Source organism: Saccopteryx leptura, chromosome 2 (assembly GCF_036850995.1).
Source record: "Saccopteryx leptura isolate mSacLep1 chromosome 2, mSacLep1_pri_phased_curated, whole genome shotgun sequence".
Taxonomy (NCBI): Eukaryota; Metazoa; Chordata; class Mammalia; order Chiroptera; family Emballonuridae; genus Saccopteryx; species Saccopteryx leptura.
This window is the reverse complement of record NC_089504.1, coordinates 377379053-377404930: the sequence shown is the minus strand read 5'-3', so window position 1 is coordinate 377404930 and position 25878 is coordinate 377379053. Positions and strand designations below refer to the sequence as shown.

The window sequence follows — 25878 nt, the reverse complement described above, 5'->3', positions numbered from 1 at the left end:
GTCAGAAACTCAGTTTCACGTGTTCTTAGCTCAATAGCCTTTGCCATACAGATCACACAGTCCTCCAGAAGAGCATTCACTAGATGGGTTTATCTGAGTTGGGCAACAGGACCCTCTAAAATCCTGCCTCTCTGCCCACCCCCATTCAATTCTCCAAGTTCAAGCCACTTCACAGTCCACTAAGAAGGAGCTTGTGGATCTTACCCTATAGTTCTAAACTGGGACAAAAGGCAGAGAATCTGTTTTTGCACCTGCAATAAAAGCTCTTGAAAAAGCTCTATTCTGTGACCTAAGGCCTTCTCCCCCTGTTTCAGTGCCCAGGTAGTACTCACCTCATTTAAGTACTGCAGGACATCCCACAGTGGCAAGTAAAGGGACGGACTCATAGAAGGATACACGGCCTTGGGAGTGAGCACAGGTAAGGGGAGCAGGGGAGATGCTGCAATGAAAATAGACCACAGGGTAAGAAGTGCCTGGAGTAACTACTGCCTTCCCCAAGCCTCCCCATCTCTATTCATGAACTCTCCTGTCCCAGAGCCAGCAAGAGAAATTGGTCCTATTCTTGTACATGGTTATACTTCTCCAAGAGTGATAAAAACTGACAAGAGCTAAATCCAAACGATTCTGTATGCAGACAGTTGACAGAGAGAGCCCTGAAGGGGGCAGTGTTGGTCATACTGACGCAAGGCTCTTAGGGAACAAGGACTCTGCCTTATACATTTTGTTAATGTCATTGCTTACCTACTTTCTAGCACACAGTAGGTGATTAACTTTATTTAAATAAAAGTAAGTAGAATAAGCTTTGTTATTATATATACAGGTATTATATTATATACCATTTTAAGAGTTTTAATGAATAGTAACTTAATTTTCATAAACATTATAGGAGATAAGTATCATTTTCTTCATGTTTTGGGGAAGAAATTGAGGCTTAAAGGGCTTTAAAACACTCTTGCAAAACCACACAGCTTTCACATGGGAAATCAGGATTTGAACTTGTTACCCTTGCTCTGAATCACATCATTAAGTTTATGCCCACAGGGCATTTCCTCACCCTTCCAATTCATAAGGAGTGCCCACCCTGCAGTTAAAAGGATTGATGAGTACCTAAGACAGATTCAAAGAGTTTTCGCAGCTTGAAATATTTTTCTGTGTAGTCCCCGGCCTCTGTGAGCACAGCATCATAGTCTGCAAGATAGCACAGCACTGTCACCGGCCAGCCAGGCCCCCAGCACAGGCCCCGCTTCAGCACTGAGAGCATGAGACTGGCCAGAACCACTAGAGGGGGACAGAAGGCTCATCTTTCCCACCCTGGCCAGGTCTATCCCTCACTAGGGTGTGAGGGACTAAGGCCAATTCAGGAACATTCCCTGGGGATCTGAGGATGCCATGACATTGGGTTCATCCTCTGTTTCACTTTCTAATGGATACTTTCTCCATTCCTCAATCTGAATTGCCCAGCTGTGCCCATCTATCACTTGTATGATCATTTGTGAATGCCCTTCTAGCAATCACCATGTGTAGTCTGTCTCCCTTGGAAAGTTGACTCAAGGGGTCAATGTACGTGATGAGGGAAGCAGACTTTAGGGTCACAGGCATCCACATCTACTGTATTGGGGGCATTACCAACATCACAGAGGAAAGAAAAATTGGAAAATCCTCAAAGCTCAGCAAAGATCATAAGTCAAGAGCCTGGTGATGCCAGAATGGTTTAGCACCTCCTCTGTTCAGCTCCAGCACCACCTCTGCTGGAAGGTGACCAAACCAGTGAACACTTGCCATAGCTCGTGACAACACCCTTGTGTATCCCAAAATCTGTGGCCCCATTTATGAAACCAAAGTTGGTTCCACCATGGAACATGTATACGTTGAAGGAGATCTCAAATTTAATAAATTCAGAGACAGTTTTTTCAACATCTGCAGAGGAGAAATATAAGAAAGTAGACAAAATTAAAAACCACTAATTTGAAAAGATACATGCAATCTATGTTCATTGCAGCATTATTTACCATAGTCAAGACATGGAAGCAACCTAAGTGTCCATCAATGGACAACTGAATAAAGAACATGTAGTACACATATACATAGAATGTTACTTGGCCATAAAAAAAAGATGAAACCATACCATTTGCAACAACATGAACTGACCTAGAGGGTATTGTGTTAAGTGAAATAAGTCAGACAGAGAAAGATAAATACCATATGATCTCACTAATATGTGGAATCTAAAGAAGAAAATTAATGCACAAACCAAACAGAAACAAACTCATAGTTACAGAGCACAGACTGATGGTCGCCAGATGGGAGGGGTGTTGGCAGACTGAGTGAAAAAGGCAAAGGGTTTAAGAAGTATAAATTTGCGGTTATAAAATAGTCATAGGGATATAAAGTACATCATAAGGAATATAGTCGATAATGTTGTAATAACTATGTGTGGGGTCAGATGGGTACCAGGCTTATCAGGAGGATCACACTGTAAATTACAGATGTCTAACCACAATGCTGCACACCTGAAACTACTATAAAATAATATTTATTGTCAAAAAAATAAATATTTAACTCACTAAAAAGAAGTGAAGAGAAGACAAAAGTCACTGGTGAAATCTTTTTCTCAATCCCACCCCGCAATCAACTTAATTGTTTTGTCCTTCAACCTCTGCTAAGGTTCTAACCAGAAAACAGGTGGGATGGGCCAGAACTCCTCTAGGCAACCACATCTGGTTTCCTAGAGCCTTTTTTAAAAAATTATGTTTCTCATATTATGAACATAATTGAACTCTATATGTTAAATAATAACCTAAGAACCCTTATGTCACTTATATACCTAATATTCATTATGGTTTTTGAAGTTGTACAAATAAATTATTATACCCTCATTGCTACCTTTGAGCGTAATATCTCTGGGAACACTGGTTTAGAACCTCTGCAATAGTCCACATGGGCTGTTCTCAATTTTAAGCCACAGAAATTCTGGTTTTGCTTCTATGATTTAACAGGTATGATCATCATCTTTCCACTAGTCATAATGGAAAGCAAAGTGGTTAAAAGTTAGATGTGGGATTTGATCCTGGCTGTGTTCTTTACTGTTTGGATGACCTTGGGTGGCTTATTTCTTTTCCTCTAAGCTTCTTCTTCCTTATTTGTTATATGAAGGTCCAAATTCCTACTAACCATGTCATAGGACTGTTGAGAAAATATATGTAAGAAACACAGTGCCTGACAGATGAGTGATCAGAAAAATGTTTGATGGTGGAGGTGGCAGGGTTCTACTTTTCAGGCCAAAGCAGACTTTTCTCAGTTGCTCAGTGCTTTTCAAAAGTTCTCTTTACTTTGGGTACAAGTGAGTTTGCTTTCCTAATAGTGATAGCTAAATACTTTCATTAACAACTTCTGCTAGGCACTGATCCGAGTGGTTTACACGGACTGCCATATTTAATCTTCACAGCAACCCTATGAGGTAAGTGACATGATAATCCCCATTCTTGAATGAGGACACTAAGGTTTGGAAGTGAAGGAAAGCTGCTTTGGGTCACGCAGCTAGGGCTGCAGGGCTGGGATTGATATCCTGATCTCTTTGGAGCCAGGTTCTACTCTGTCAACCATTATTGCCTGTCTTCTCCTGATAATTCCTACCACACATCTGACAATGGCACAGCAATGGCCTGGGCAATTTCCAGAGATGATTAACAATTTTAGCAAATGCATCCCCTTCTTCAGAGATGTCCCCCTCTGCAGCCACCATGACCCCCACCTCTGTGGGTCTGCAGCTGTCTTTTTTGTCACTGCACCCTCTTTGCTTCAAAGCACTTGTCACATATTGTTGTCACTCCTTAATTATCTGTCAGCTCCACTAAAGGACAAGCTCCCTGGGGGCAGGAGCCAGGTAATTTTTAGTCACCAGTTCGCCATCAGGCCTCGCCACATCCCTGTAGGTAGTAGTCGTGGTCACTGAGCTGATTAAGTAGTGGAGAAATGTGTGAACGATCCATGACTCAGGGCCGTCCCTACTTGGTTCAAATGCGGAGAAACACTTACCGTTAGCATTTTTAACCTTGTGTATATCTCCCCAGGTGTCGAACCAGCCGACCCAGTATTCCATAATCATAATGGGCTTATTTCTCTAGAAACAAACCAAATAAGATACTAAGTCTGACAAAAAAGGGGGGGAAATCAGAACAACTGAATACAACAGATGAGAGTTAGAGTAACGTGTGTCTTTCACTTTTTTCCAAGTCAGCCTCAGTCCTCCTCATCCATTACACCTTTGGTTTCTTTATGCCTCTAAACAGTCATGATTGCCAGACTCTCCCGGCTTTCAGTGCCTCCCTGCTCTACCTGGATAACACCATCTATAATTCCCACCTTGTCGTATGTGAAGCTGGTATTGAGAGACTCAGCTTTGGATGCACAAAGACCTATTCCTTACGCAGAAACTGAGGCTCAAAGGTTATACTGCTGGTAAAGTCAGAGACACAACTCAAATCCAGGTGTGAGCCAAACTATCAGCCATTAAATTACATTGTCTTTTAAGTATATAATTTGAAGGGATCCCAAGTGGCAGAGTAGGTGGAAGTTATACTCCCCTCCTCCTTGGACTACATCAAAATTACAACTAAATTATAGAAAATCAACCTAGAGAACCATCTGAAGACTGGCTGAATAAAAGTCTTATAACTAAGAATATACAGAAGAAATCTCATTGAGCCTGAGGGGCAGAGGTGCAAGAAGGGGTGGCGTCACATCCACGTGTGGAGGCTGAGAATCTGGAGAAATATCTCAGCTGCAAAAGTCCACCCTGAAGAGTGAGGGGTCTCAATCCTACACTGGGCTCTCCAGCCCAGAGCAGCAGTGCCAGGAAGAGGGGCCCACATTACATCTGGTTGTGATAGTCAGTGGGGATTCTGACGGCCCAAGTGAGATAGAAGTCTGCTAGAAGCCCAGGCTCTCTCCTAAAAAAACAGTGCACAAAATCTCATTCACGTGGCCAAATCTTAATCTACTGTAGCCTGAGGAACCCTACTGGATCTACCCTGATGACTCCTTAAGATCCTACCCCACTGCAACGGTCCCCAGACCCCAGGCATGAGGTGGTGGCCTTGATGTACCCTAAGACTTTGCTGAGTGGTCTCAGACCCAGCATGGTGCCAAGTTTGAATCTGTATTTACCTGGTGAACACCGCTTACCCCTACCTGGTGACTCAAAAAACTGCCTCACATACTACCCAAGGCTCTTATAGTGAGTGAGCCTAGTGGGCTATTGACAGGTGGCAACAAATCTCAGTATGCCTTGGGCCTTTTGCTGAGCTGCCTCAGGCCTGGTACTGGTGGCAGATAAATCAGTATGCCACTTTGTTCCCTCCACATGCAACCAGGCCCAGCACAGGCAACTCTCAATGATGGATATCTTTGTAGCTCCAATCAGGGAGCACAGGGTTGGTCACGGGAAATTTCTGACATTGATCTGCATTGAAGTTCCTCCCAAGAAGCCCTAGTACCAACACACCTGCTGGCTGTCTTCAGACCATGTTAGAGCACAAACCAATTAGCTCCACAAATGGCACCAGACACTACTGGGGCAAATTCTATTTCTTGGGGTCAGCCCCACACAGCAGTTCATACACTGTGGTAAGGGTCAGTCTTCATAGTCAGACAGCCAAAGGGCCAACCCCACCAATGACGGACCAATAGCAAACAAGATTCAATGACGTAATCCACACAAGAGACACTCCTGGTATTTAAGAACACTGCACCATTGGGTCTTATAGGACACCTAATACTAGGAGACACAGCAAGACTGAGAGACACAGCAGATCTACCCAATACACAGAAACCAACACAGAGAGGCTGCCAAAATTGAAAGAAAAAGAAAGCCCCAAGTAAAAGAACAGGAGAGATCTCTAGAAAAGAAACTAAATAAAATGGAGGCAAGCAATTTACCAGATACAGAGTTCAAAACAATGGTTATAAGAATGCACAAGAAACTTAGGGGACTAATGAATGAACTCAGCGAGATCTTCAACAAAGAAATAGTAGGCATTAAAAAAAACATAAAAACCATAAAAAAATAAAAATGAAGTAAACAATATATAAAATGAAGCATATACTAGAAGGAATCAACAGTAGATTAAATAAATTAGAGGATCGAATTAGTGATTTGGGAGACAAGGTAGCAGAAGACACCCAATCAGAGAAGCAAAAAGAAAAGAGAATTTTAAAAAGTGAGGATGGTTCAAGGAGCATCTGGGATAACATTAAACATAACAACATCTGCATCAGAGGAGTACCAGGAGAAGAGAGAGAATAAAGGACTCATATTTGAAGAAATAATGACTGAAAACTTCCCTTATCTGGTGGAAGAACACACACAAGCACAGAGAGTCCCAAATAAGTCCCACCCAAAGAGTCCCACACCAAGACACATCATAGATAAAATGGCCAATGTTGAAGACAAACAGAAAACCTTAAAAGCAGCAAGAGAAAGACAGTTAACTAATAGGGAGCTCCCATAATGCTGTCAGCTGATTTCTCAACAGAAAGTTTTCCGGCCAGAAGGGGTTGGCACAAAATATTCACAGTACTGGCTCGGAGGTGGGAGGCCACCACAGCCTAGACCAGGAGGGGAGCAGGGACACTGGGACTGTGAGCCAGGCAGTGGATCAAGTGGCACCTGGAGGACACGGAGGAAAGACCCTCAGAGACCATCACCGATGTGGCAGCTTGATGCCCACCTTGGTGGCCCAGCTGGCCCGGTGGTTTAGGGAGCAGGCGGCAGCCATAAAGGGGACACCAGCCAGTAAACCAGCAGAAGGGAACCATCCTGCACCTGCCCTAGGTCCCCTCACCCAAGGCAGAGCTGGGACTGATCAGAGTGAAGAAATCACTGCCCAATAAAAGCCACCTTCCTAAAGTCAAGCTGAAGAGCTTGCCTCTGATGGAGAAGCTTCAGGCAGATTTAGCCTTCAATCCAGCCACCCTACAGCCTAGCCCCACCCAGGGGTCCTGGACTCAAGGCCATGTTGTCACCACCTCACAGCCCACCTTCTACTCCCAGCAGCCTGAGGAGTAGAGAGGGTGCTTATTGGCTTCCACCAACATCTGGAGGGCAACCATCTGCTGTTACAACAAAGTATAGATAGGGGGCTTCATGAAAAGGGGCCCTCCCTCCCAGTGATTCTGAGTTCTCAGACAGACTCTGAGGAAATGGGAGATTTCAGGGCGGCAGAATCATCCCAGGGAATGGTGCCCAGGAAGAAACTGTGCACAAGGTTTTTCCCATCCAAGAGTAAGGTCCCAGTCTCCACTCAGCCTGGTAAGGGGACAGTGCGTTAGGAAAGGAACATAATCCTGGGGTCCCATGAGAAGCCCCCTCTGAGAAGGATGTCCAACAGGACAGAGAAGCAGGAGGAGGGGAACACCTGGGGCCCAGAGAAATATATGCACCCCCATATTCACTGCAGCATTATTTACAATAGCCAAAAATGAAAGCAACACAAATGCCCATCAATAGACAATGGATAGAGGCCCAGGCCAGGTAGCTGAGTTTGTTAGAGAGTCATCCTGATATACCAAGGTTATGTATTTAATCCCTGCTCAGGGCATATATAAGAATCAACCAATCAATGTATCAATAAGTGGAACAACAAACTGATGTATTTCTCTCTCTCTTTCTCTTTTTCCCTCCCTCCCTCTTTTCCTCTCCCTCCAAAATCAATAAAATTAAAAGTTAAAAAGATAGACAAGTGGATAAAATAGCAGTGGTACATATATTAAAATGAAATATTACTCAGTCATAAAAAAGAATGAAATCTTACAATTTTAACCTCATAGCTGGACCTAAAGGTATTATGCTAAGTGAAATAAGCCAGACAGAGAAAGATAAACACCATACAATATCATTTATATGTGGAATCTAAAGAACAAAATAAACAAACAAAATTGAAACAGACTCATAGATACAGAGAACAAACTGATAGGAGGCTAGGTGAAAAAGTGAAGGCCTAGAGAAGTACAAATTGGCAGTTACAAAATAGTCACAGAAATGTAAATACAGCATAGAGAATATAGTCAATAATATTGTAATGACTATGCATGGTGCAGAAAGGGAACTAGAGTTATTGAGGGGTCACTCTGTAAATTATATAAATGCCTAACCACTATTCTGTACTCTTGAAAATAATATAGAATGTCAACTGTAATTGAAAAAAAAAAGGCATTTCAGGGGGAAAAAAACAAAAACTGAAGGCCAGTATTCCTCATAAACAAGAAAGTAAATATTGTCAATAAAATATGGACAAAGTGCATCTAGCACTATATAAAATTAGAATACATCACAATCGAGTGAGATTCATCCTAGGAATGCAAGACTGGGTCAATATTCACAAACAACATTAATCATATTAGCATATAAAAAAAGAAGGACATATGAGAAAAGCTGCGTGAGCTTTGGGTTTGGCTCTAACGTTCAATGTGTGCCAACACACGCACTCAGGCTCAGAAGGAAGAAGCACTCGTTCGTGCTGCGACGGGGTGAACCTCAGAGCCATCAAGCCACGTGAAAGGAGCCAGGCAGGTGCAAAAGGCTAGACATTGTATGATTCCATTTAAAAGAAATATCTACAAAAGGCAAGTGTGTAGGAATAGAAAGCAGACCAGTGGTTGGGTAGGGCTGGAGATGGGAGAGGGGATTAACTGCAAATGAGCATGAGAATGCTTTTTAGATCGTGGTGATGGTCTTACAACTCTATGTGTTGAATTATATACTTATGGTGGGTGCATTTAATGGTGTGTAAATTATAATTCAAGAAAGCTGTTTTAAAAAGTGACCAGAAAAGACACCACAAAAGAGAATTATTAAAGGCATTAAACTAGAAAGAGACGTGAATCTACCGTTGGCAGAGTCCTTTCTTTTTTTTTAATTTTTACTTACTGATTTTAAAATGAAAGAAAAAGGAAGAGAGAGAGAGAGAGAGAGAGAGAGAGAGAGAGAGAGCAAGAGAGAGAATCATCAATTTGTTGTTCCACTTATTTATGCATTCGTTGGCTGATTCTTGTACATGTCCTGACCGGAGATCAAACCCACAACCTTAGTGTACCAGGACGCAGCTCTAACCAACTGAGCTACCCAGCCAAGGTGAGTCCTGTCTCTTTATACAAGATCATAAACTATAGAAATTGGTGAGTAAAAAAAAATAAGATTAACCAGCTCTTTAATTAAAACTTGTGGAGGAGTGTGCATGTCTGAAGGGAAGCATGGAGGGAGTGCTCTGGAAGGCTCTGGCCAAGCACAAGCTCCATGCTTTGCAGGACTTGCAGAAAGCCACCCTGCATGAGGGAGGAGAGCAGGTGGAAGCCAGAGACGAAGACAGCGGCAGGCACACAGGACACGGCACAGGTTTTAGATGTTATCCTAGACTCGAAGGAACCCCAGGAAAGTGAGTGAAGCAGAGGAAACCATAATCACATTCAGTCTATAGAGCCCAATCTGGTTCTGTGGGGAGAGGAGATTGCCCCAGTCGGCGCAGGCTGTCCATCTTTGTACTATCACCGGGGGCACCCATTGGGAGGAAACTAGGAGCTAATCCACCCATGTTTGTTCAATGAACTCAGGTGCAGTACAGGCATTCATTCTCATAATCCACACAGCGTGGCTACAGAAGGCTGACCCCACCACAGCAAGGTCTGACTCCTCTGTCAGCAGTACAGATGGCCATGTCTGAGCTCTGTCTTCACAGAGGAAAGAGAAGTCGTCTCCCTCTGATTTACCTGACATGACCCCCATCACCCTTCTCCTGGTCATCTCCCTCAGGTGCTCTACTAATAGAGGTGACAGAAGAAGCCTTGCTTCCTCATTCCTCAGGACAAAAGATATCATCTCCCCAAGTTGCTTTGGAATCCAGCTGAGTCCCCCAGGGAAAAAGCTGTGGTCTCTTTGTCAAACCTCCTATCCTCACTGGACAGCAGTTGCACAGGTTGTGGGAAGGCAGTGGTCAGGGCAGGTGAAGGGGCTAAGACTTCATCTCTGAGACGTCCTTACCTGCACTTTATAAAGGTGTGTGAAAATGCCCTTCCAAAATGAGTTCAAGTTGATGGTGGCCAGCACTGTAGAAAGAAGGGAGAGATGTCACGTGAGGATCTGTGACAAGTGCTACCGGGGGACAGACAGAGGCCCACACCTTGCTCACAAAAGGAAGTTGTGTAAGTAGTAAGGATAATGAGACACCACTTGTATGCCCTGTTGCACCGTAGACAGGACTGTCATTAGACATTTGCAAGGACAATGTTAGGTAGGAAGGGCAGTTAAAACAAACCATATTTTGTGCAGCCAAATGGAACAGGCCAAGGTCAGACAACTTGCTTAGACCTAGGACTTGAATGCGGGTTTCCTGATGCCAAGTCTGCCACACTTTCCATCATACCCTAATAATGTGAGGAGAAGCCACCAAAAGGAAGGAAAGGACAGCAGTCTGCAGAAGCAGCCAGTCTGGGGCTAGGGACCACCTGAAAGAAATTCCCCTGGCTGGAATCATCTGACTTCTCCTACCGGGGTCATTTCCCTCACTGTCATCTCCTTATAATTTTGTTGTGAATTGTTCTGCTACAATGCACCTCAGGCGCACAGTGCGCCTCGGGCCACAGGACCCCGGGACTGGGATGCTGCAGAGGCTGGCTGCCTGATACCACACAACACCCATCTTCTGCTTCTCCATGGGTTTGTCGATGTTGGTGGAGAAGGCTTTCGTTCTAAGCTACGCCCAGCACCAATCCAGACTCTCAGTCACAGAAAAATCATGAAAGATGGAAAAGTGATCAAGAAAAAAAAAAAAAATATATATATATGTATAGGTGACATATATCTATATCACAAAGACCACATAGACACGACAACAGTGTGGCAATAGCCAGAGGGAAGAAGGGATGGGGGTAGGAGGAGGTGGGCAGAGGGGGGTAAAATGGGGACAAAAAGAGACTTTGCTGGGGGTGATGGGCACACGACACAGTATGCAGATGACGTTTTATTGAGATGTACACTTGAAACCTGTGGTTTCATGAACCAATGTCACACCAATAAATTCAGCTTAAAAAAAAAATAAAGAAGAAAAGATGTACTGCAGACAGAAGGGCTCTCTTACAGCTCTGTGGTTGAAAGACAACAAGAGCAAGGAAAAGGGGTGGAGTTGCCACGTGCACGCTTCACTTCTGACCTTGAGTTCTCAGAATAATACCAAGTCTCTAGGGCCCACGTCTATGTACGTGGAGAGGAGAACCAGAAGAGATATTCTCAGTTCCTTCTGCCACTTGTCCCAGTTCCAAACTAGAGGATGAGAGCCTCAGTTTTCCCTTAAAATTAGTCTAAGTCTGTACCTCCTTTTATGCGGCCTTTCGGCATGTCTTTCTCCGTGTCGGAGGTCAAGAGCAGCTCCACAATCCCTCTCTTCAGCAGGGCCTGTTGGAAAACAGGACAAAATGAACCCACAATTCTCTTTCTCAGAATAAGGAAAGTGCAAAATAAATGCAACCGAGGTGAGAGGGACAGTGTGTGAATGAGAGAGAAAGGGCTGAATGGGGGCCTGGCCATCCACAACTCTGTCCCAGTCTGGCGTTTTCCTCAGAGGTCACAAAGCTGCTGAGTATGGGCTCTGACCGCCCCTCCCCAAGGTCATAGCTTCGAGGGAACAAGCACAAGGCTAGATTTATGAGGAAACAACCTGAGGGAGAATCTAAATCCAAGAGAAAGAAGACTTGGGAAACTCGTTGTGCTGGAAGGGGAGAGGCTGAGTGAGGCTATGGGGCCCTAAGAGAGATCAGAGAGAAACGTCAGAAACCTGGGTCCAACCCGGACACTCAGGGCAAGCAAGGAAGCCTGCCACAGCTTTGGTGAGGATGGACATCTAATTTAAAAACCATATTTACTAAGGGTATAAGAAGCAGACAAATGACCAAAGGACAAGAGGACCCTATCTTATGTGTCATATGTTCACTGAGCTTCATCTGGGACTGGGAGCAGAATTGAGTGGCAAATTTTTTAAATCAAGGGCAAATAATGCTAGTGAATAAGATCGATTTGAGGGGGTCTGACATGATGCCACTGAGAAACGTTAGGGAAGGGTACTTCCCCCACAGACCCATCCAGCTCCGGAAGTCACGGGTTCAGGACAGGACAGGACATCTGTGGAACTCTGCCCTGCCTCCTGTCTCAGCACCTGGTCTCTCTCCCCTGCCCAGCAGGCAAGTCCCCATTTACGGCCTTCCAGGCCATCCCACCCAGAGGTTCTGTGTGGACAGAGCTAACTAACGTGGGACCCTCCCACCTGCCGAGCAGCCTGGGGAACGGATCCAGTTTGGACGCGAACTCATCGGCTTCCTGACTAAGGGAAGTCAGAGACAGGGAGGAGCCTGACCCACCAAGAAGGACACCAGGCAGGACTGCAGCTGTTCCCTCACCTGAGACGTCCCCCACATGAAGGAGCAAAGGCTATGAATACTCCAGGTCAGAAAGCTCAGAGGATGGCCGTCACCACTCAGGGTCATGAAACCTTATCAATTTACTATGCACCAACACCCAGCTTTCATGAGAACTGTGGGTCATAGAGATAGCAATGAAAAGGAATAATCCTTTAACATTATATTTTATCTCAGAATAATGTTATTTAAGTACATCGTAATCACCCGCCCCATACTGTAGATTCACAGAGAAATTGAACTTGGTCTCATACATTCGCATAGCCCACAGAAACCTGCAGCCGACTCAGAAAGGCGTGCTGTACAAGAGACTGAGGCAGAAAGCCTGGACATACAGAGACAATCTAAGAGTTTCTCACCTTTTGGAGGTAAGGCATGTACTCTTTATCCACAGCAAATGCACCATATTCGTTCTCCACCTGCACTGCGATGATGGGGCCGCCCTGGTGGTACTGAGACAAGCAGAGAATGGGGGACAGTGAGGCTGCAGGTGGCGACACCTGGAGGCTCTGGGTCTAATGCTAAAGATAACACACCTGGTGTGGGGCACTTTGATCCAAGCTGTTTCCTCACCTGAAGGCACTCTCCTGTCCTTGGTCCCATAAGTCAGAGTCACCTCCAGGTTCCTCAGCTGCTACAGGAGTCCTACCTTCCCTCATCTCTGTAATGACCCCCGCGGTGTTTCCTCTGCTTCTCATACTAATTAGTAACTTACAGAGAGCTCATACCTACAAACTAACTGCTTCCACACCCACCCTATCCACTTTCCCACCCAACAAAGAAAGAGATGTCCCCCCTCCCTCCTCCTGTGGTAGGGTAGTGCCACTCCGCATGCGAGGAGACCCCTGCCTCCCACCACCTGGTCAGGAGCTGGTTCTTTGCATCGTTCCCTCTCTTTTCCGCACTTTCAGCCTTGCTTTCCAAGCTGGCTGATTTGCACCTTCCCGGAAAATTACTAAAAAGAGAGAGCATTCCAGGACTGATCCCTCCGCCATTCCCTCACGCTCTCCTTTATTTTTAGATCTTTATGGCTACTTTAAATTTTTTTTTTTTTCAATTACGGTTGGCACTCAAAATTATATTAGTTTCAGGAGTGATCTCTCCTCTTAAGAGCCCTACTTCTCAAGCAAGTTGCCAGTTACCTACACTTCTCTGTCTCACTTTTACCCCACTCCTCAAACCATGGGGTAAAAGCTCCCACGTCATCACACCCCCTATGCCATCCTCATTGAACTAGTTGGGCTGAAGTAATAATGCTTTTCACGTTAAACTTAAATCTTTCAATGTCTTTCCATGCTCAAGTCCACTCTCTGCTTCTGGAAGCCTCTCCACACGGACAGCAGGGCGAGCCCTCGACAGTGAATGTCTGATCGCTTCATTCCCCACGTGGCTTCTGCAGCCTCCGAGCAAACGCTAATGTTAAAGTGAGGTGGTCCCTTCCGGACATGAGCTCCCGAGCTGGAACAGAGGAGGATGAGCACGCTTGGGGCGGTTTCCTCTACAGCCTCACCTCTGCCTCTCTCCCACCTCACACGCGACTGAGCTTCTTTTAGTTCTTCAAATTCCTCATTCTGCTTCTTGTCATCTGGTCTTCACCCATGTTGGAGACTCCTGACCATGCCCCCTGGCCTGGCTAACGCCTGCTTACCCTTCAGGTCACGGTTACTTTTTCTGAAAAACATGCTCTGAACCTCCCTTTCGTCTACACTTCCTGCATGTAGCAGTTACCGCTCGTGGGGTAGATGCTTGTATGTCTCTCATGTTGAGCTCTAAGCCCCATGGGGCAGGGACCACGTCTGTGCTTCTCGCCCCTGAAGCTTAGCTGTTCCACGGTGCTTGGCATAGAGCAGCTGCTCCATAATGATTTGTTGAATGAACGTGAGTGTTCTGAGCTGATGAACTTAGATCAGCTTGTATTCTTGATGCTTGTATTATTGAAGAATATCTGTTTCCAGCCTGAAGGGTGATGTCTAAAAACCCCACAGTAGCAGAGCTCACAGTTACTTTATGAAATAAACAGGACTACAGGAATAAATGTCTCCAGTAAATGTACTCTAAAAATTATTACAATATAACAATTGAAACATTGAAGATAACCAATCAAGTTGAAAGACTTAAAATACTAATAATTTACTAATGATACACCCTATACATGTTATTTGCACTTACTTTAAGATGTTTCTTAAAACACCTCTAGAACTTCCCACCTCATGACTTCAATGGATGTTTATAAATTTGCTTGGCTTGCTGAACCAATATGAGAGCTAAGTAGCATTTGTACTCACTCCTGAACCTCCGTCCAAACATTCAGTGTCTTTCTAGTCCTGGGGGTCAGAGATTTCTCACTCCTGCCACTGAGTCCCACCTTGATTGCAGAAATGAAACCAGAAACACACAGCTTTAGCCCTTTCTTGCAATTGGACTTCACCAAACAGACCAGAGTTTAATCCTAAAGACAAGTTCTTCCTCTCAACATTACTCATCTCTCTAAAGCTGTGTTGTTTCTGTCCATTTCTAATCTCCTGTTTCTTCATAATTTTCCTACTAGGAGCAACTCAAATGCACAATTCAGAATTATTCATAAAGGGCTGGGTCTGCATCATATTCTTCCCCCAGAAGGAGGGTCTAAGATACAAAGCTATTAATCTACCTAATAATCCTAGGTTTTATCCCATCTCAAGCTATATCAAGAGCTGTTCCCTAAATAACATTATTTTAAAATAATAACCGGCCCTGGCCGGTTGGCTCAGCGGTAGAGCGTCGGCCTGGTGTGCGGGGGACCCAGGTTCGATTCCCGGCCAGGGCACATAGGAGAAGCGCCCATTTGCTTCTCCACCCCCACCTCTCCTTCCTCTCTGTCCCTCTCTTCCCCTCCCGCAGCCAAGGCTCCATTGGAGCAAAGATGGCCCGGGCACTGGGGATGGCTCCTTGGCCTCTGCCCCAGGCGCTAGAGTGGCTCTGGTCGCGGCAGAGCGATGCCCCGGAGGGGCAGAGCATCGCCCCCTGGTGGGCAGAGCGTCGCCCCTGGTGGGTGTGCCGGGTGGATCCCGGTTGGGCACATGCGGGAGTCTGTCTGACTGTCTCTCCCCGTTTCCAGCTTCAGAAAAATACAAATAATAATAATAATAATAATAATAATAAAATAAAATAATAACCACGTGTCTCCTCTTGTTTGGAAGAGAGTAATATTTTTAAAAACCAAACACAGTGATCAAACAATTGCTGCCTTGCCAACTGCAGGGTATAATGCCCTTTTTCTGTCACAGACTGGCCTATGAGCGCTAGGTGGACATTATGAAAAATAAAGGCGTTTCTTGCCAAGCATGTAACATCCAGGCACTCCATGAAGACAGGAAAATGCATGATGTTATGCTCTTTGCATTGATAAAATGAAAAAGAATTGGAATGCAAGTAACAACAAATACCCTGGCACAGGTGCAAAAATCACATGCATGAACCAAGTTATTCATTATAACATAAACTTGCAAAATAGAATGCCCCTGACAGGGGCCTTAGCTAAATGAGTCTTGATATACTTGTATCATAAAATAGCTAGCAGTCATTAAAAAGAATGGCAGGTTTCAACAAACTATAGAAATGATCCCTAAAAGTATAGTCTTAGAATGGCAGGTTTCAAAAATATTTTTTCAAATGATGAAAGAAATATGTCCAGTGAGAACTGAATATTTTTGTATGCAAAAGCATAATACACACATGCATATGTGTCAGGGTGTGTATAAACCACGTGCTTCCGTGTGTATAGAAAATTTCTAGAAAGACGCACAAAAGTCTGATGAAATTGGTTGTCTGCTACAAAGATAACTGAATAGCTTTGGGATAGGGTGGGAGGGGAGACATATTTACCATAAACTCCTTTGTAATTTTTTTTTTTTTTGTATTTTTCTGAAGCTGGAAACTGGGAGAGACAGTCAGACAGACTCCCGCATGCGCCTGACCGGGATCCACCCAGCACGCCCACCAGGGGCGACGCTCTGCCGCGACCAGAGCCACTCTAGCACCTGGGGCAGAGGCCAAGGAGCCATCCCCAGCGCCCGGGCCATCTTTGCTCCAATGGAGCCTTGGCTGCGGGAGGGGAAGAGAGAGACAGAGAGGAAGGGGGGGGTGGAGAAGCAAATGGGCGCTTCTCCTATGTGCCCTGGCTGGGAATCGAACCCGGGTCCCCCGCACGTCCCCCGCACTCAGGCCGACGCTCTACTGCTGAGCCAACCGGCCAGGGCCTCCTTTGTAATTTTTTGAGCTTTATCACCAAGTGTGTGTATGAACTGTTCAAACCACCAAAGATCATTTAAGAGTAGATATAGGCAGTACAAAGACCAGTGAGTCTAGTGAACGGTCAAGTACCTGTAAAACAATGGCGACCACACACCATGCTTTCGGTCAGTCCTGTCTGGTGTGATGTGTGTGCGTCTTTCTAGAAGCCCTGAGGCAAAGGCTGCACTTAAGATGGGAGTCTAGAGTTCAAAATTGTAAAAATGTCAGCTTCTTCAACTCTCACATAGACTGCGCTCGGCCTACTCCATGGACAAGTCAGAACAATCTACTTACTGTCCCAACACAAATATACAAAATAAGGAAAAGATACTTGAGTTTTACCTGGAGGGGAACCACTCTGGGAATCAGATGATCAAAATATTTATCAACTGCATCCTTGAAGCCCTTGTGGGTTGTTCTCAGTCTCAGCTTGGGGTCCTGCAGTAACCAGCTGGTGGGGAGAGGAAGGGACAAGCTCAGTGTTCAGACAGGAAGCCCGGAGGAAGGACCAAGTGGCCCAGGCGGACAGCCCGCTGCCTCTCAGAGCTCCCTGCGGCACAGTTTCACGTCTTTTGATCGCATGTTCACAGCCTTTGACCTCGTGCAGCACTCAAGGGTCCTGAAAGATTGCTCTCTGGACCGTCCACACAGAGCTGTCGGCTCTAGAAGTGTCATAGTGACACTTTACAACCGAGGAGTCACCTGTAGCTCCATCGTGGCTCATACACCCGCATCTTACTGGGAGGGTCTTTTAACCTTTCATTGAATATTCACCTCGATTCCTTTTCAGTCCTTTATAAAAACTTTTCTCTTGAACACAGCGTATGTACCTTAGGCACAGGGTTACATCTCTTGTAAGACCTTAGACTCCCAGTACAGAGAAGAAGCTTTCAAGCACCCCCAGGCCCCCTGTAGGGTGCTGGGCTGGGCCTCCAGCTGACCAGCACAGGGATCACTGCTTTGCTCAGATACTCTCTTCCTTCCAGGGTCCGGCGTTTCCTGCTCCTGAGCCGCGATAGGGGAGCAAGCTTCGCCTGGAGATAACGGAGCCTTCACCGGACCAAGGGGAGTCACAGTGCCCACCTGAGAGCAAAGCCATGGACTAAACGGGAAGTCCTGTTGGCCTGGGGAGCTAACAGAAGAGCATTCTTGGATTCTCACCCTGAACCTCGGTTGAATAGACTGAAACCAGCACCACAGCTGAGAGGACAAGACAGAAAAATGAGAGGGAACGGAGGGGAGCTGAGGTCTCTCGGCTCAGCGGAGAACACGGTCTTCCATTAACAAAAGAATGAAGTCCAGGGTCCTCAGAACAAATCCAGAAGTCATCAGAACCCCCCTTTCCTCCCTCTAAAGCTCACGCCCCATTCTTCCCACCCCCGGGGGACAGAGAGAGGGACAGGGTGTGACCATCCCGATGCTTCCTCTCCCCCTCACACATGCTGGGCTACACGCCCACAGCACCAGGACCACACTGTCAAGTCTCTCTCCTGCGACGTGAGGATCACAGTGGTCCCACCACTCACCACACTGCTGCAAGCATTCCCTGACGTGCTGTGTGAGGAGCATGTGACAGTGCAGGACACAGAGTATGTGCTCAGTGCTGTTAGAGTCAAGTTTTACTTTCAGTAAAACAAACTATTTCACCACAACCACAACCCTCCCTCCACTCATGGTGCCGCTCACCTGGGCAAGCCGCCGAGGTCGATCTCACTGCAGATGTAGGGGCCCGGACGCAGAATCACCCACAGCCCAACCTCCGCAGCCGTCAGGACAAAGGTCCTAGGAAGGTCAATGTCAGCAACTCTCAGGACATCCGAGCGGAGGTGGGCACGAGCCCAGCACGCTTCACAGGTGGCAGAACTGCCCGGATCCTCTGCTCCCCTGCCTTCCTCTCCCAACCAGAGGCAGGGGGTGAGTGAAGGAAGGCCGAGCCCCCACCCCAGCAGAGCAGGTGTCCTACACCCATGGTCATAGGCCAGAGGCCCTGGCAGCTGGGTTCTCACTGGCTCCCAGCCTAGGACCCTCCGCACAGCCCACTGGGTCATCAGGAGGAAGGGCATCAGACAGGGGACAGGGGTCCTAACAATGGACCTGACCCCAACGGCCTTGCTATCCTCGAGGGGCAACCCCTGTCTCAGCATGGGTGGCTGGACCCCACTGCAGAGCAGGGCTGACCCTGGGCACCAGGCACCTCTGGGCTGCAGTGAGGACAGCTGGGCTCTGAGGAGACAGGCCTGGACCCCTGGGAGTACCAGGTTCACAGCTGGAGAGCAACTGGTCCTGGTGCAGAGCCTGTCACAGCGTCCTGAGAACAAGGCTCGGAGCCCAGTCTCCCTCCGGTCCTCCAAGCAGCGCTGAGGTGCCGCTGTGGTCCCTCTTCAGCCCAGCAGCCCCTTCCTGCCTCCCCAGCCCAGGCCGAGTCACAGACGCAGCAACGGCACAGCACGTACTCCAGATCCAGGTTCCCAGAGAAGTCGAATGTGCCCCTTTGTGGCTCATGGAGGTTCCACGGAACGTAGCTGTGATAGGAAAGAGGAAAGTACAATAACCATCTTCTTATTTATTTCCTATAAAATCCTAGGTCAGTCCCAAACCCATGCCAAAACCTAGGCTAGCTCTATTTTGGAACAAGTTGAAGTTTCCATTTGCAATTAAACCTGTATTACATGAACAATCATTATTTTCCTTTTTATTTTAATTTTATTTAGAAAATTAAATTGAATGGGGTGACATTGAACAATCATTATTTTCAATGGTTCCTTTTTCCTGTTACCCAGGTGTGGTCCCAGTGGTCAATAATCTTGATTCTAGAGTCCTTGGATTTGTACATTAATTATCCCATTCAGCACCCGTTCTTTGTAATACTCATTAAAAATATAAGGGAAAGAAAAAAAACACAATGTCTTCATAAGCCCAATGAATTATTGCTATGAATTAATCAAAGGAAGAAAAGGAGGAGTTTCAATAAACCAATGAGCTTAAAGAAGGAAGATGCCATGTTTGGACCCAGTAAGAAGGGCTTGACCAGGAACCTCCCCCATGTCGCTGGTTTTGTAGGGCCAAAGACGCATGTGTAAAATTTTATAAGGTGTTATTTTTATTAGGTGAATATACCTTGTGTGTCATCAAAAATGTTTTTTAGTATTGTGCCCTAATTTCGTGTTTCTCATAAGCCGTATAGTTCTTATTACACAATTTTGCGTGGTGTAGAGATTTTAAAGAATGCCTATGTTGCATTATGGCAGAACTGACTATATTTGAAGATCTTTGGTTGTGAGTAGGAAGAAAACGTTGGTTTGCTAAAGACTTCAAATAGGCACGATAAAGTTTAGGACCAATAGTATAAAAACATTTTGCTAAATGATGCTGACAAGTGAGTTACTTTAAATAAAATTGCTAAAAATAAATAAATAAAAACAAAGAAATGAAAAAAGATAAGATGAGGCAAAAATAATCTAGTAATCTTAAATAGCAGAGAAAATGGAATTTAATACAAAAAATTCACCAGTATGTTAAGAGAAGAATCAAATGATAATAAAAGGGACAATTAATTCATCCAAAAGATATAATAATCATTGCCTTCCGTGATCTTAATATCATAGCATAAGTGAAGGAGAAATGTAATGAATTCGAGAGGAAATGGATAAATCCACAGTCATAATGAGGTTTAAAATACTTCTCTAAGAAACAATGATAACAACAGCAAAAAAAAATTGTAATTTAATTAAATTACAATTAAAAGGCTGGATCTAGTAAATACATAGAGAACTCAGCAGCCAACAGATGGAGCATATATATTCTCAAAAAATACATGGGACCGTTGTAAAACACAAATCCCAAAATCTTTATTATATGGTCTGTGATCCCAAGATGAATGCAACTAAATTAGAAAATTACACTTTTAAAAAGTAAAATACATAAAACAGAAAGCATATAGCTGAAATGTTTGAAACCAAATGACTTTCAAAGTACTGTATAGCAAAATTAGTGGGATATATAACCAAAGTAATACTTCAAGGTGCACTTATAATCCCAATTAAATAAGGTAGAGCAGTGGTCCCCAACCTTTTTTGGGCTACAGACCAGTTTAATGTCAGAAAATATTTTCACGGACCGGCCTTTAGGGTGGGACAGATAAATGTATCACGTGACCGAGACAAGCGTCAAGAGTGAGTCTTAGACAGATGTAACAGAGGGAATCTGGTCATTTTTAAAAAATAAAACATCGTTCAGACTTAAATATAAATAAAATGGAAATAATGTAAGTTATTTATTCTTTCTCTGCGGACTGAGACCAAATGGCCCAGGGACCGGTACCTCCGCGGCCCGGGGGTTGGGGACCACTGAGTTAGAGAACATAAAATGAGTTGAATAGTCAACTCAGGAGAGAAGAAGAAAAGGAGAAGGAGGGGAAGGGGTAGAGGAAGAAGGTATTAAATGAAGTAAAGAAAGGATATTATACGTAACTTGGATATTGTGAAATAGAAAGTAAGATACAGAGAAGATTAACAATTACAAGCTAATTTTTTGAAAATACTAAAAATTTAATATTAAGTAGAAAAAAGAGAAAAATGCCCAAATTCACAAAATGATGTGTAATTTCCAAGAAAGAAAGGAGAATTTTTTTTAAATTCCCAGAATACTTTTTTAAAATCTATAGAAAAAAATATGTACTCTAGAATAAATAAAAACATGAGTTAACTATTCAAGAAAGTTATATTGCCCCCAAATCTTCCCCTCACAACCAGAAAAGATAGTAGCCACAAAGTTCTACAGGTGAATTTTAGAAATAATTCAGGATAAAATTTCTTTTTAAAAAATATTTGCAGTGTATATAAAAAGAAGATATAGTCACTTGATGAGTTTACTATAAGATTAATATCAAAACTAGATAAGACACTAACATAAATAAAATTTTCAATAAATGTTAGTGCTACACGTCTGAAATAAAACATTAGCAAATGAAGTCGAGCAATATGTGTGTGAGTGTGTATATGCACATGTGCATTTCTCATAACCAAATAGAATTTACTCCAGAGCTTTAGATTGGTTGAATATAAAAAAAAAAATTGTCAATATAATTTATGGCTTGAATAGAAGACTGCATAAAAACCATATAATCCCTTCAACAGAAGCAGAAAAGGCTCTTAGTAAAATTCAACAATTTTTTATAATTAAATTCTTTGCAAATTAGATGAGCCAATTATCAATTTATTGCCTTTCAGCTTCAAATTCACCCTCTGCAATAATGGAAGAGCCTTTTAAGCATTTTCTCCTTTACAGTGAATACGATGCTTATCTTTGCCACAAGAGGGAAGTAGAGAGACATTGAAGAGGAAAGGGCTTCTGATTGCTGTGCAGTTTTTTAAATTTCTGTGCCCTTGCTGCAGGGCTAGTAAGTGGTGTAAGTGTGTAAAGACATCTAGTGGTTCTTCATTTTTAAAAAATCCAATCCATCAGAAGTATAATCCATAATGATCAATGTAGAATTAACCCAGAAAGGCAAGGCGATTTAAATACAGGATGTGGCAAAAGTAGGTTTACAACTGTTCACGTGGAAAATACAATAATTACTAAATATCAACTCAAGAATAAACTGTTTTGTGTACTCACAACTATATACCTACTTTTGTCCCACCCTGTATTTTGAATTAGCATAATTAACAGAGTTACAGATGTAAAACCTTACATGGCATGCCCCCTTGTGTTTGCCGTCACTTTTCTACTACTTCCTTTTTTATATGGTAAGTCTGAGCTTCTTGGGACTGCCCTTACTTTTTTTTGATGTACACTAATAAAATCGCACAGCCCAATCCAGACCATGAAAACAACAGACCTTTCTAATTACTGGTGACAAACCTGTTCTTATGAAGAAACAGAAAAATATATTCTGCAACACAAAATGATCAACTGCACTGAAAGGGCACTTAGACTTGCAATAGGGGTGCAAAGTGCTGTGGACATAAGCCTCAATCTTGCAGCAAAGTCCACAATTATGAAAGCACTGAGCTGTTTAGCAGCTGGGTCCTGGAGCTTGACTGAATTCAGAGCATACCTCTGCTATTACCATGTGGTCTTGGGAAATGTCTTAATCTCTCTCCACCTGAGTTTTCTCAGTGGGGATAACACCACACACCACATAGGATTGCTATGAAGATAAGGTAAATCGATGTTTTTCAGGGTTTAGCCCATGCCTGGCTGTCTATAAATACTCCTAATCACATAAAATTGGCAGTCTTACTTTATAATGGCAGTTGTATTGAAATTAGCATCTCCGTGTCCTGGCAATGCAGGGTCATTACACTGAGAGTGGGTTCCCGCTAACCTTCAGGAACACCCTGCCCCTAGCATTAACCCGTATCCTTTTGCATGCAGCTGCCACAGTGCAGCCTTCCACAGAACTTGTTCCTTGGGCTCTTCCTTTACTCCACCTTTATTGACTCCGCATTTTTTTCAGTTGCAAGACTCTTCTGGACATAGATCCAGTGTTCCTAATTCAAATACGATTTTTGCTTTGGGCAAGGTTGTTATTTGCCTGGTGGTTTGTGAGTGGGTGGCATCCTCAATCAAAACTGAGTGGTCCCACCTCCAGGAGCTGCTGGGAGGAAGTGCTGGTCAGGAGCAAGCTAAGCCCTGCCTGCTTGGACACCTTGCCCCACCCACGTGAACTCAACTGTTTCCTCACAGCGCATTGTGAGGATTCAGCGATTGTGGGGAAACGCTTAGAAAATGCTCAGCCATCAGTAAACCCTAAATACATGTGACCTTTTGGCACTAAACTCATAATCATGTGTTAAATATCATACTAAATTTATCATGTTAAATTTACCTTGAACCAGGTCAAATTTATATGTAAATCTTCTGCTGGACTCAACGGGGCTTGTATTTCTTTCTGCCACCCAAAGTGAGTACATATACATGCCATCATTGTGATAGGCATCTTTCACATGAATAAGGTGAAAGTTTTACCTCACTTACTCATCAACACAACCTTATGAGGCAATTATTATTCTGCCCATTTACAGATGATGACACCAGGGCCCGGCGGCGTGATGGTTGGAGGCAGAGCTGGCACGGAAGACCAGAGCTGTGTGATCACTGAGTTGCAGTAGTATTTGTCCCCTTTATGCCATTAAACTTCACGTTAGTGATACCAGTATTTCCTTACATTCATTTTGATACTACTATTATTCCTCTACATGTTCATTTCCACAAACACAGGTAAGAGTTGTTTTAGTTAAGGATGGGATGGAAGTCAGCCTTAAGACTAAAAGGCACAATCAAAAGGTTGTCACCAGGCCCTGGCCGGTTGGCTCAGCAGTAGAGCGTCGGCCTGGCGTGCAGGAGTCCCGGGTTCGATTCCCAGCCAGGGCACACAGGAGAGGCGCCCGTCTGCTTCTCCACCCCTCCCCCTCTCCTTCCTCTCTGTCTCTCTCTTCCCCTCCCGCAGCCGAGGCTCCACTGGAGCAAAGATGGCCGGGAAGCTGAGGATGGCTCTGTGGCCTCTGCCTCAGGCGCTAGAATGGCTCTGGATGCAACAGAGCGACGTTCCAGAGGGGAAGAGCATCGCCCCCTGGTGGGCGTGCCGGGTGGATCCCGGTCGGGCGCATGCGGGAGTCTGTCTGACTGCCTCCCCGTTTCCAGCTTCGGAAAAAAAAAAAAAAAGGTTGTCACCAGGCTCCCCACACCAGCTCTGAGCCCAGATATAGATGGGACAAGCTCCTGGTGGGGAAGCAAGGTCACACAGGGCGGGGGGGGGGGGGGGGGGGCGGGGGGGGGCAGCGCTCACGCTCACGTGGTGACTGTGTTGAAGCCACAGGCCCTCAGCTTCAGGAGCCGGTCTCTCCAGTACTCCTGGGGCACTCGGAAATAGTGGATGGAGCCCCCGAAGATCAAGAACTTGTGCCCCTCCAGGGTGAAGTGCGGGCTTTTTGCCTGAAGTCCCACAGCTCGGACCTTCAGCTCAAGGGGTGTCAGATGAGACCAATTAAATCTGCTGAAAGAAAGGCAGAGAGAGAGAGAGAGAGAGAGAGAGAGAGAGAGATGGAGAGAGAGAGAGATGGAGAGAAATGGAGAGCAGAGTCTGCCGAAGCCCTAGCGAAGAAGTTCTTGTTAGCAGGACACGTTAGCAGGACATGCTCTGTACCTGCTTCTGCTGTTATTTTTCTCCAGTAAAAGAAAGTTCCCCGCTCTCCCCACTCAGGCAAACCTGTACTGAGGCAGCTGAAAATTAACTTGGCTTTTATATTTTACTCGAGGAGCAAAACCCGATGAGATAACTGGCAGGAGAAAGATGCAGGCGATTCTTTTCCATGAAAGAGAGGGCCTGGAAAGAGAAAGAAATAACAGTGGCAAGGGGATGCATTGGCCTCGTCCAGCTCTTAGGACCCGAAAGCTGCCGTAGAGGCGGCGGGGAAGCAGGGGGCGCTCAGAGGCTCCGTCTTCTCAGCGCTCCCAGGCTGGCCCGACCGGGAAGGCTGCCGCTTTGCCTGCTTCCACCCAGGTGTCCCCCTCCCCCAGCCCCCCAGCCCCACCCTCGCACAACCGGGGCTGCCCCACAGTACACCTCAGTCCCGAACAAGATGGGCTGGGCACTGGGGGAGAGGGTCCTGGGGAAAAGGGGAGGAGGGCTAAGGAGCTCGATTTCAGGTAGAAGTACTTTATCCACCAGGTTCGCGAAGGACCCAGTGTCCAGTCGCTGGAGCAAGGCACAGACCCTCCGCAGTGCAGGCACGACTAAACGTGAGCAGGAGAAAGCTGGCGGGGACAAGGCGTGGATGAGTCTCGGGCAGGTCTGAGGGTCCAGGAGGGCGTCCCAGACCAAAGGGACCCCTTCGCCACGTAAGGCGGCATGGGCAGCGACGGTCACCTGAAGCACGACGGGGAACTCATCACCGCGAGGCCAGGACACGAGGTTCCGCGCTGGGTCCGGCCGGGTTCAGGTGCGCTGGGTGCCAGGAGCCTGACACGTGCGAGCAGCCACCGCAGCTTCGCACTGAGTCCCGGGACCTGCCAGATCTGGGGCTCGGGGCAGCGAGAAGGGCGGAGCTCCGCATCAGACCTGGGACCTCGAACCTCACGTGCGCAGACGTCTTTCCGCGAGGGAAGTGCGTGGGAGGGGTCCCGGGAAAACACACTGACCTT

General features: G+C 45.4%; 1 protein-coding gene across 1 annotated transcript in view; it reads right to left on the bottom strand.

The window, feature by feature from the left end:
- GLB1L3 (galactosidase beta 1 like 3) overlaps positions 1-25587 on the bottom strand; it is a 31874-nt gene extending 6287 nt beyond the window's left edge. Inside the window, exons 1-13 of the mRNA XM_066364608.1 lie at positions 25556-25587; positions 25269-25343; positions 24530-24730; positions 19185-19253; positions 18418-18513; positions 17074-17182; positions 12819-12911; positions 11362-11443; positions 10034-10098; positions 4036-4120; positions 1780-1917; positions 1108-1278; positions 333-439 (exon numbers count right to left, since the gene is read on the bottom strand). Coding sequence (XP_066220705.1) covers positions 333-439; positions 1108-1278; positions 1780-1917; positions 4036-4120; positions 10034-10098; positions 11362-11443; positions 12819-12911; positions 17074-17182; positions 18418-18513; positions 19185-19253; positions 24530-24730; positions 25269-25343; positions 25556-25587 — 1323 coding nt within the window. The remainder of the gene's footprint in view (positions 1-332; positions 440-1107; positions 1279-1779; positions 1918-4035; positions 4121-10033; positions 10099-11361; positions 11444-12818; positions 12912-17073; positions 17183-18417; positions 18514-19184; positions 19254-24529; positions 24731-25268; positions 25344-25555) is intronic.
- Positions 25588-25878: the final 291 nt, after the last annotated feature.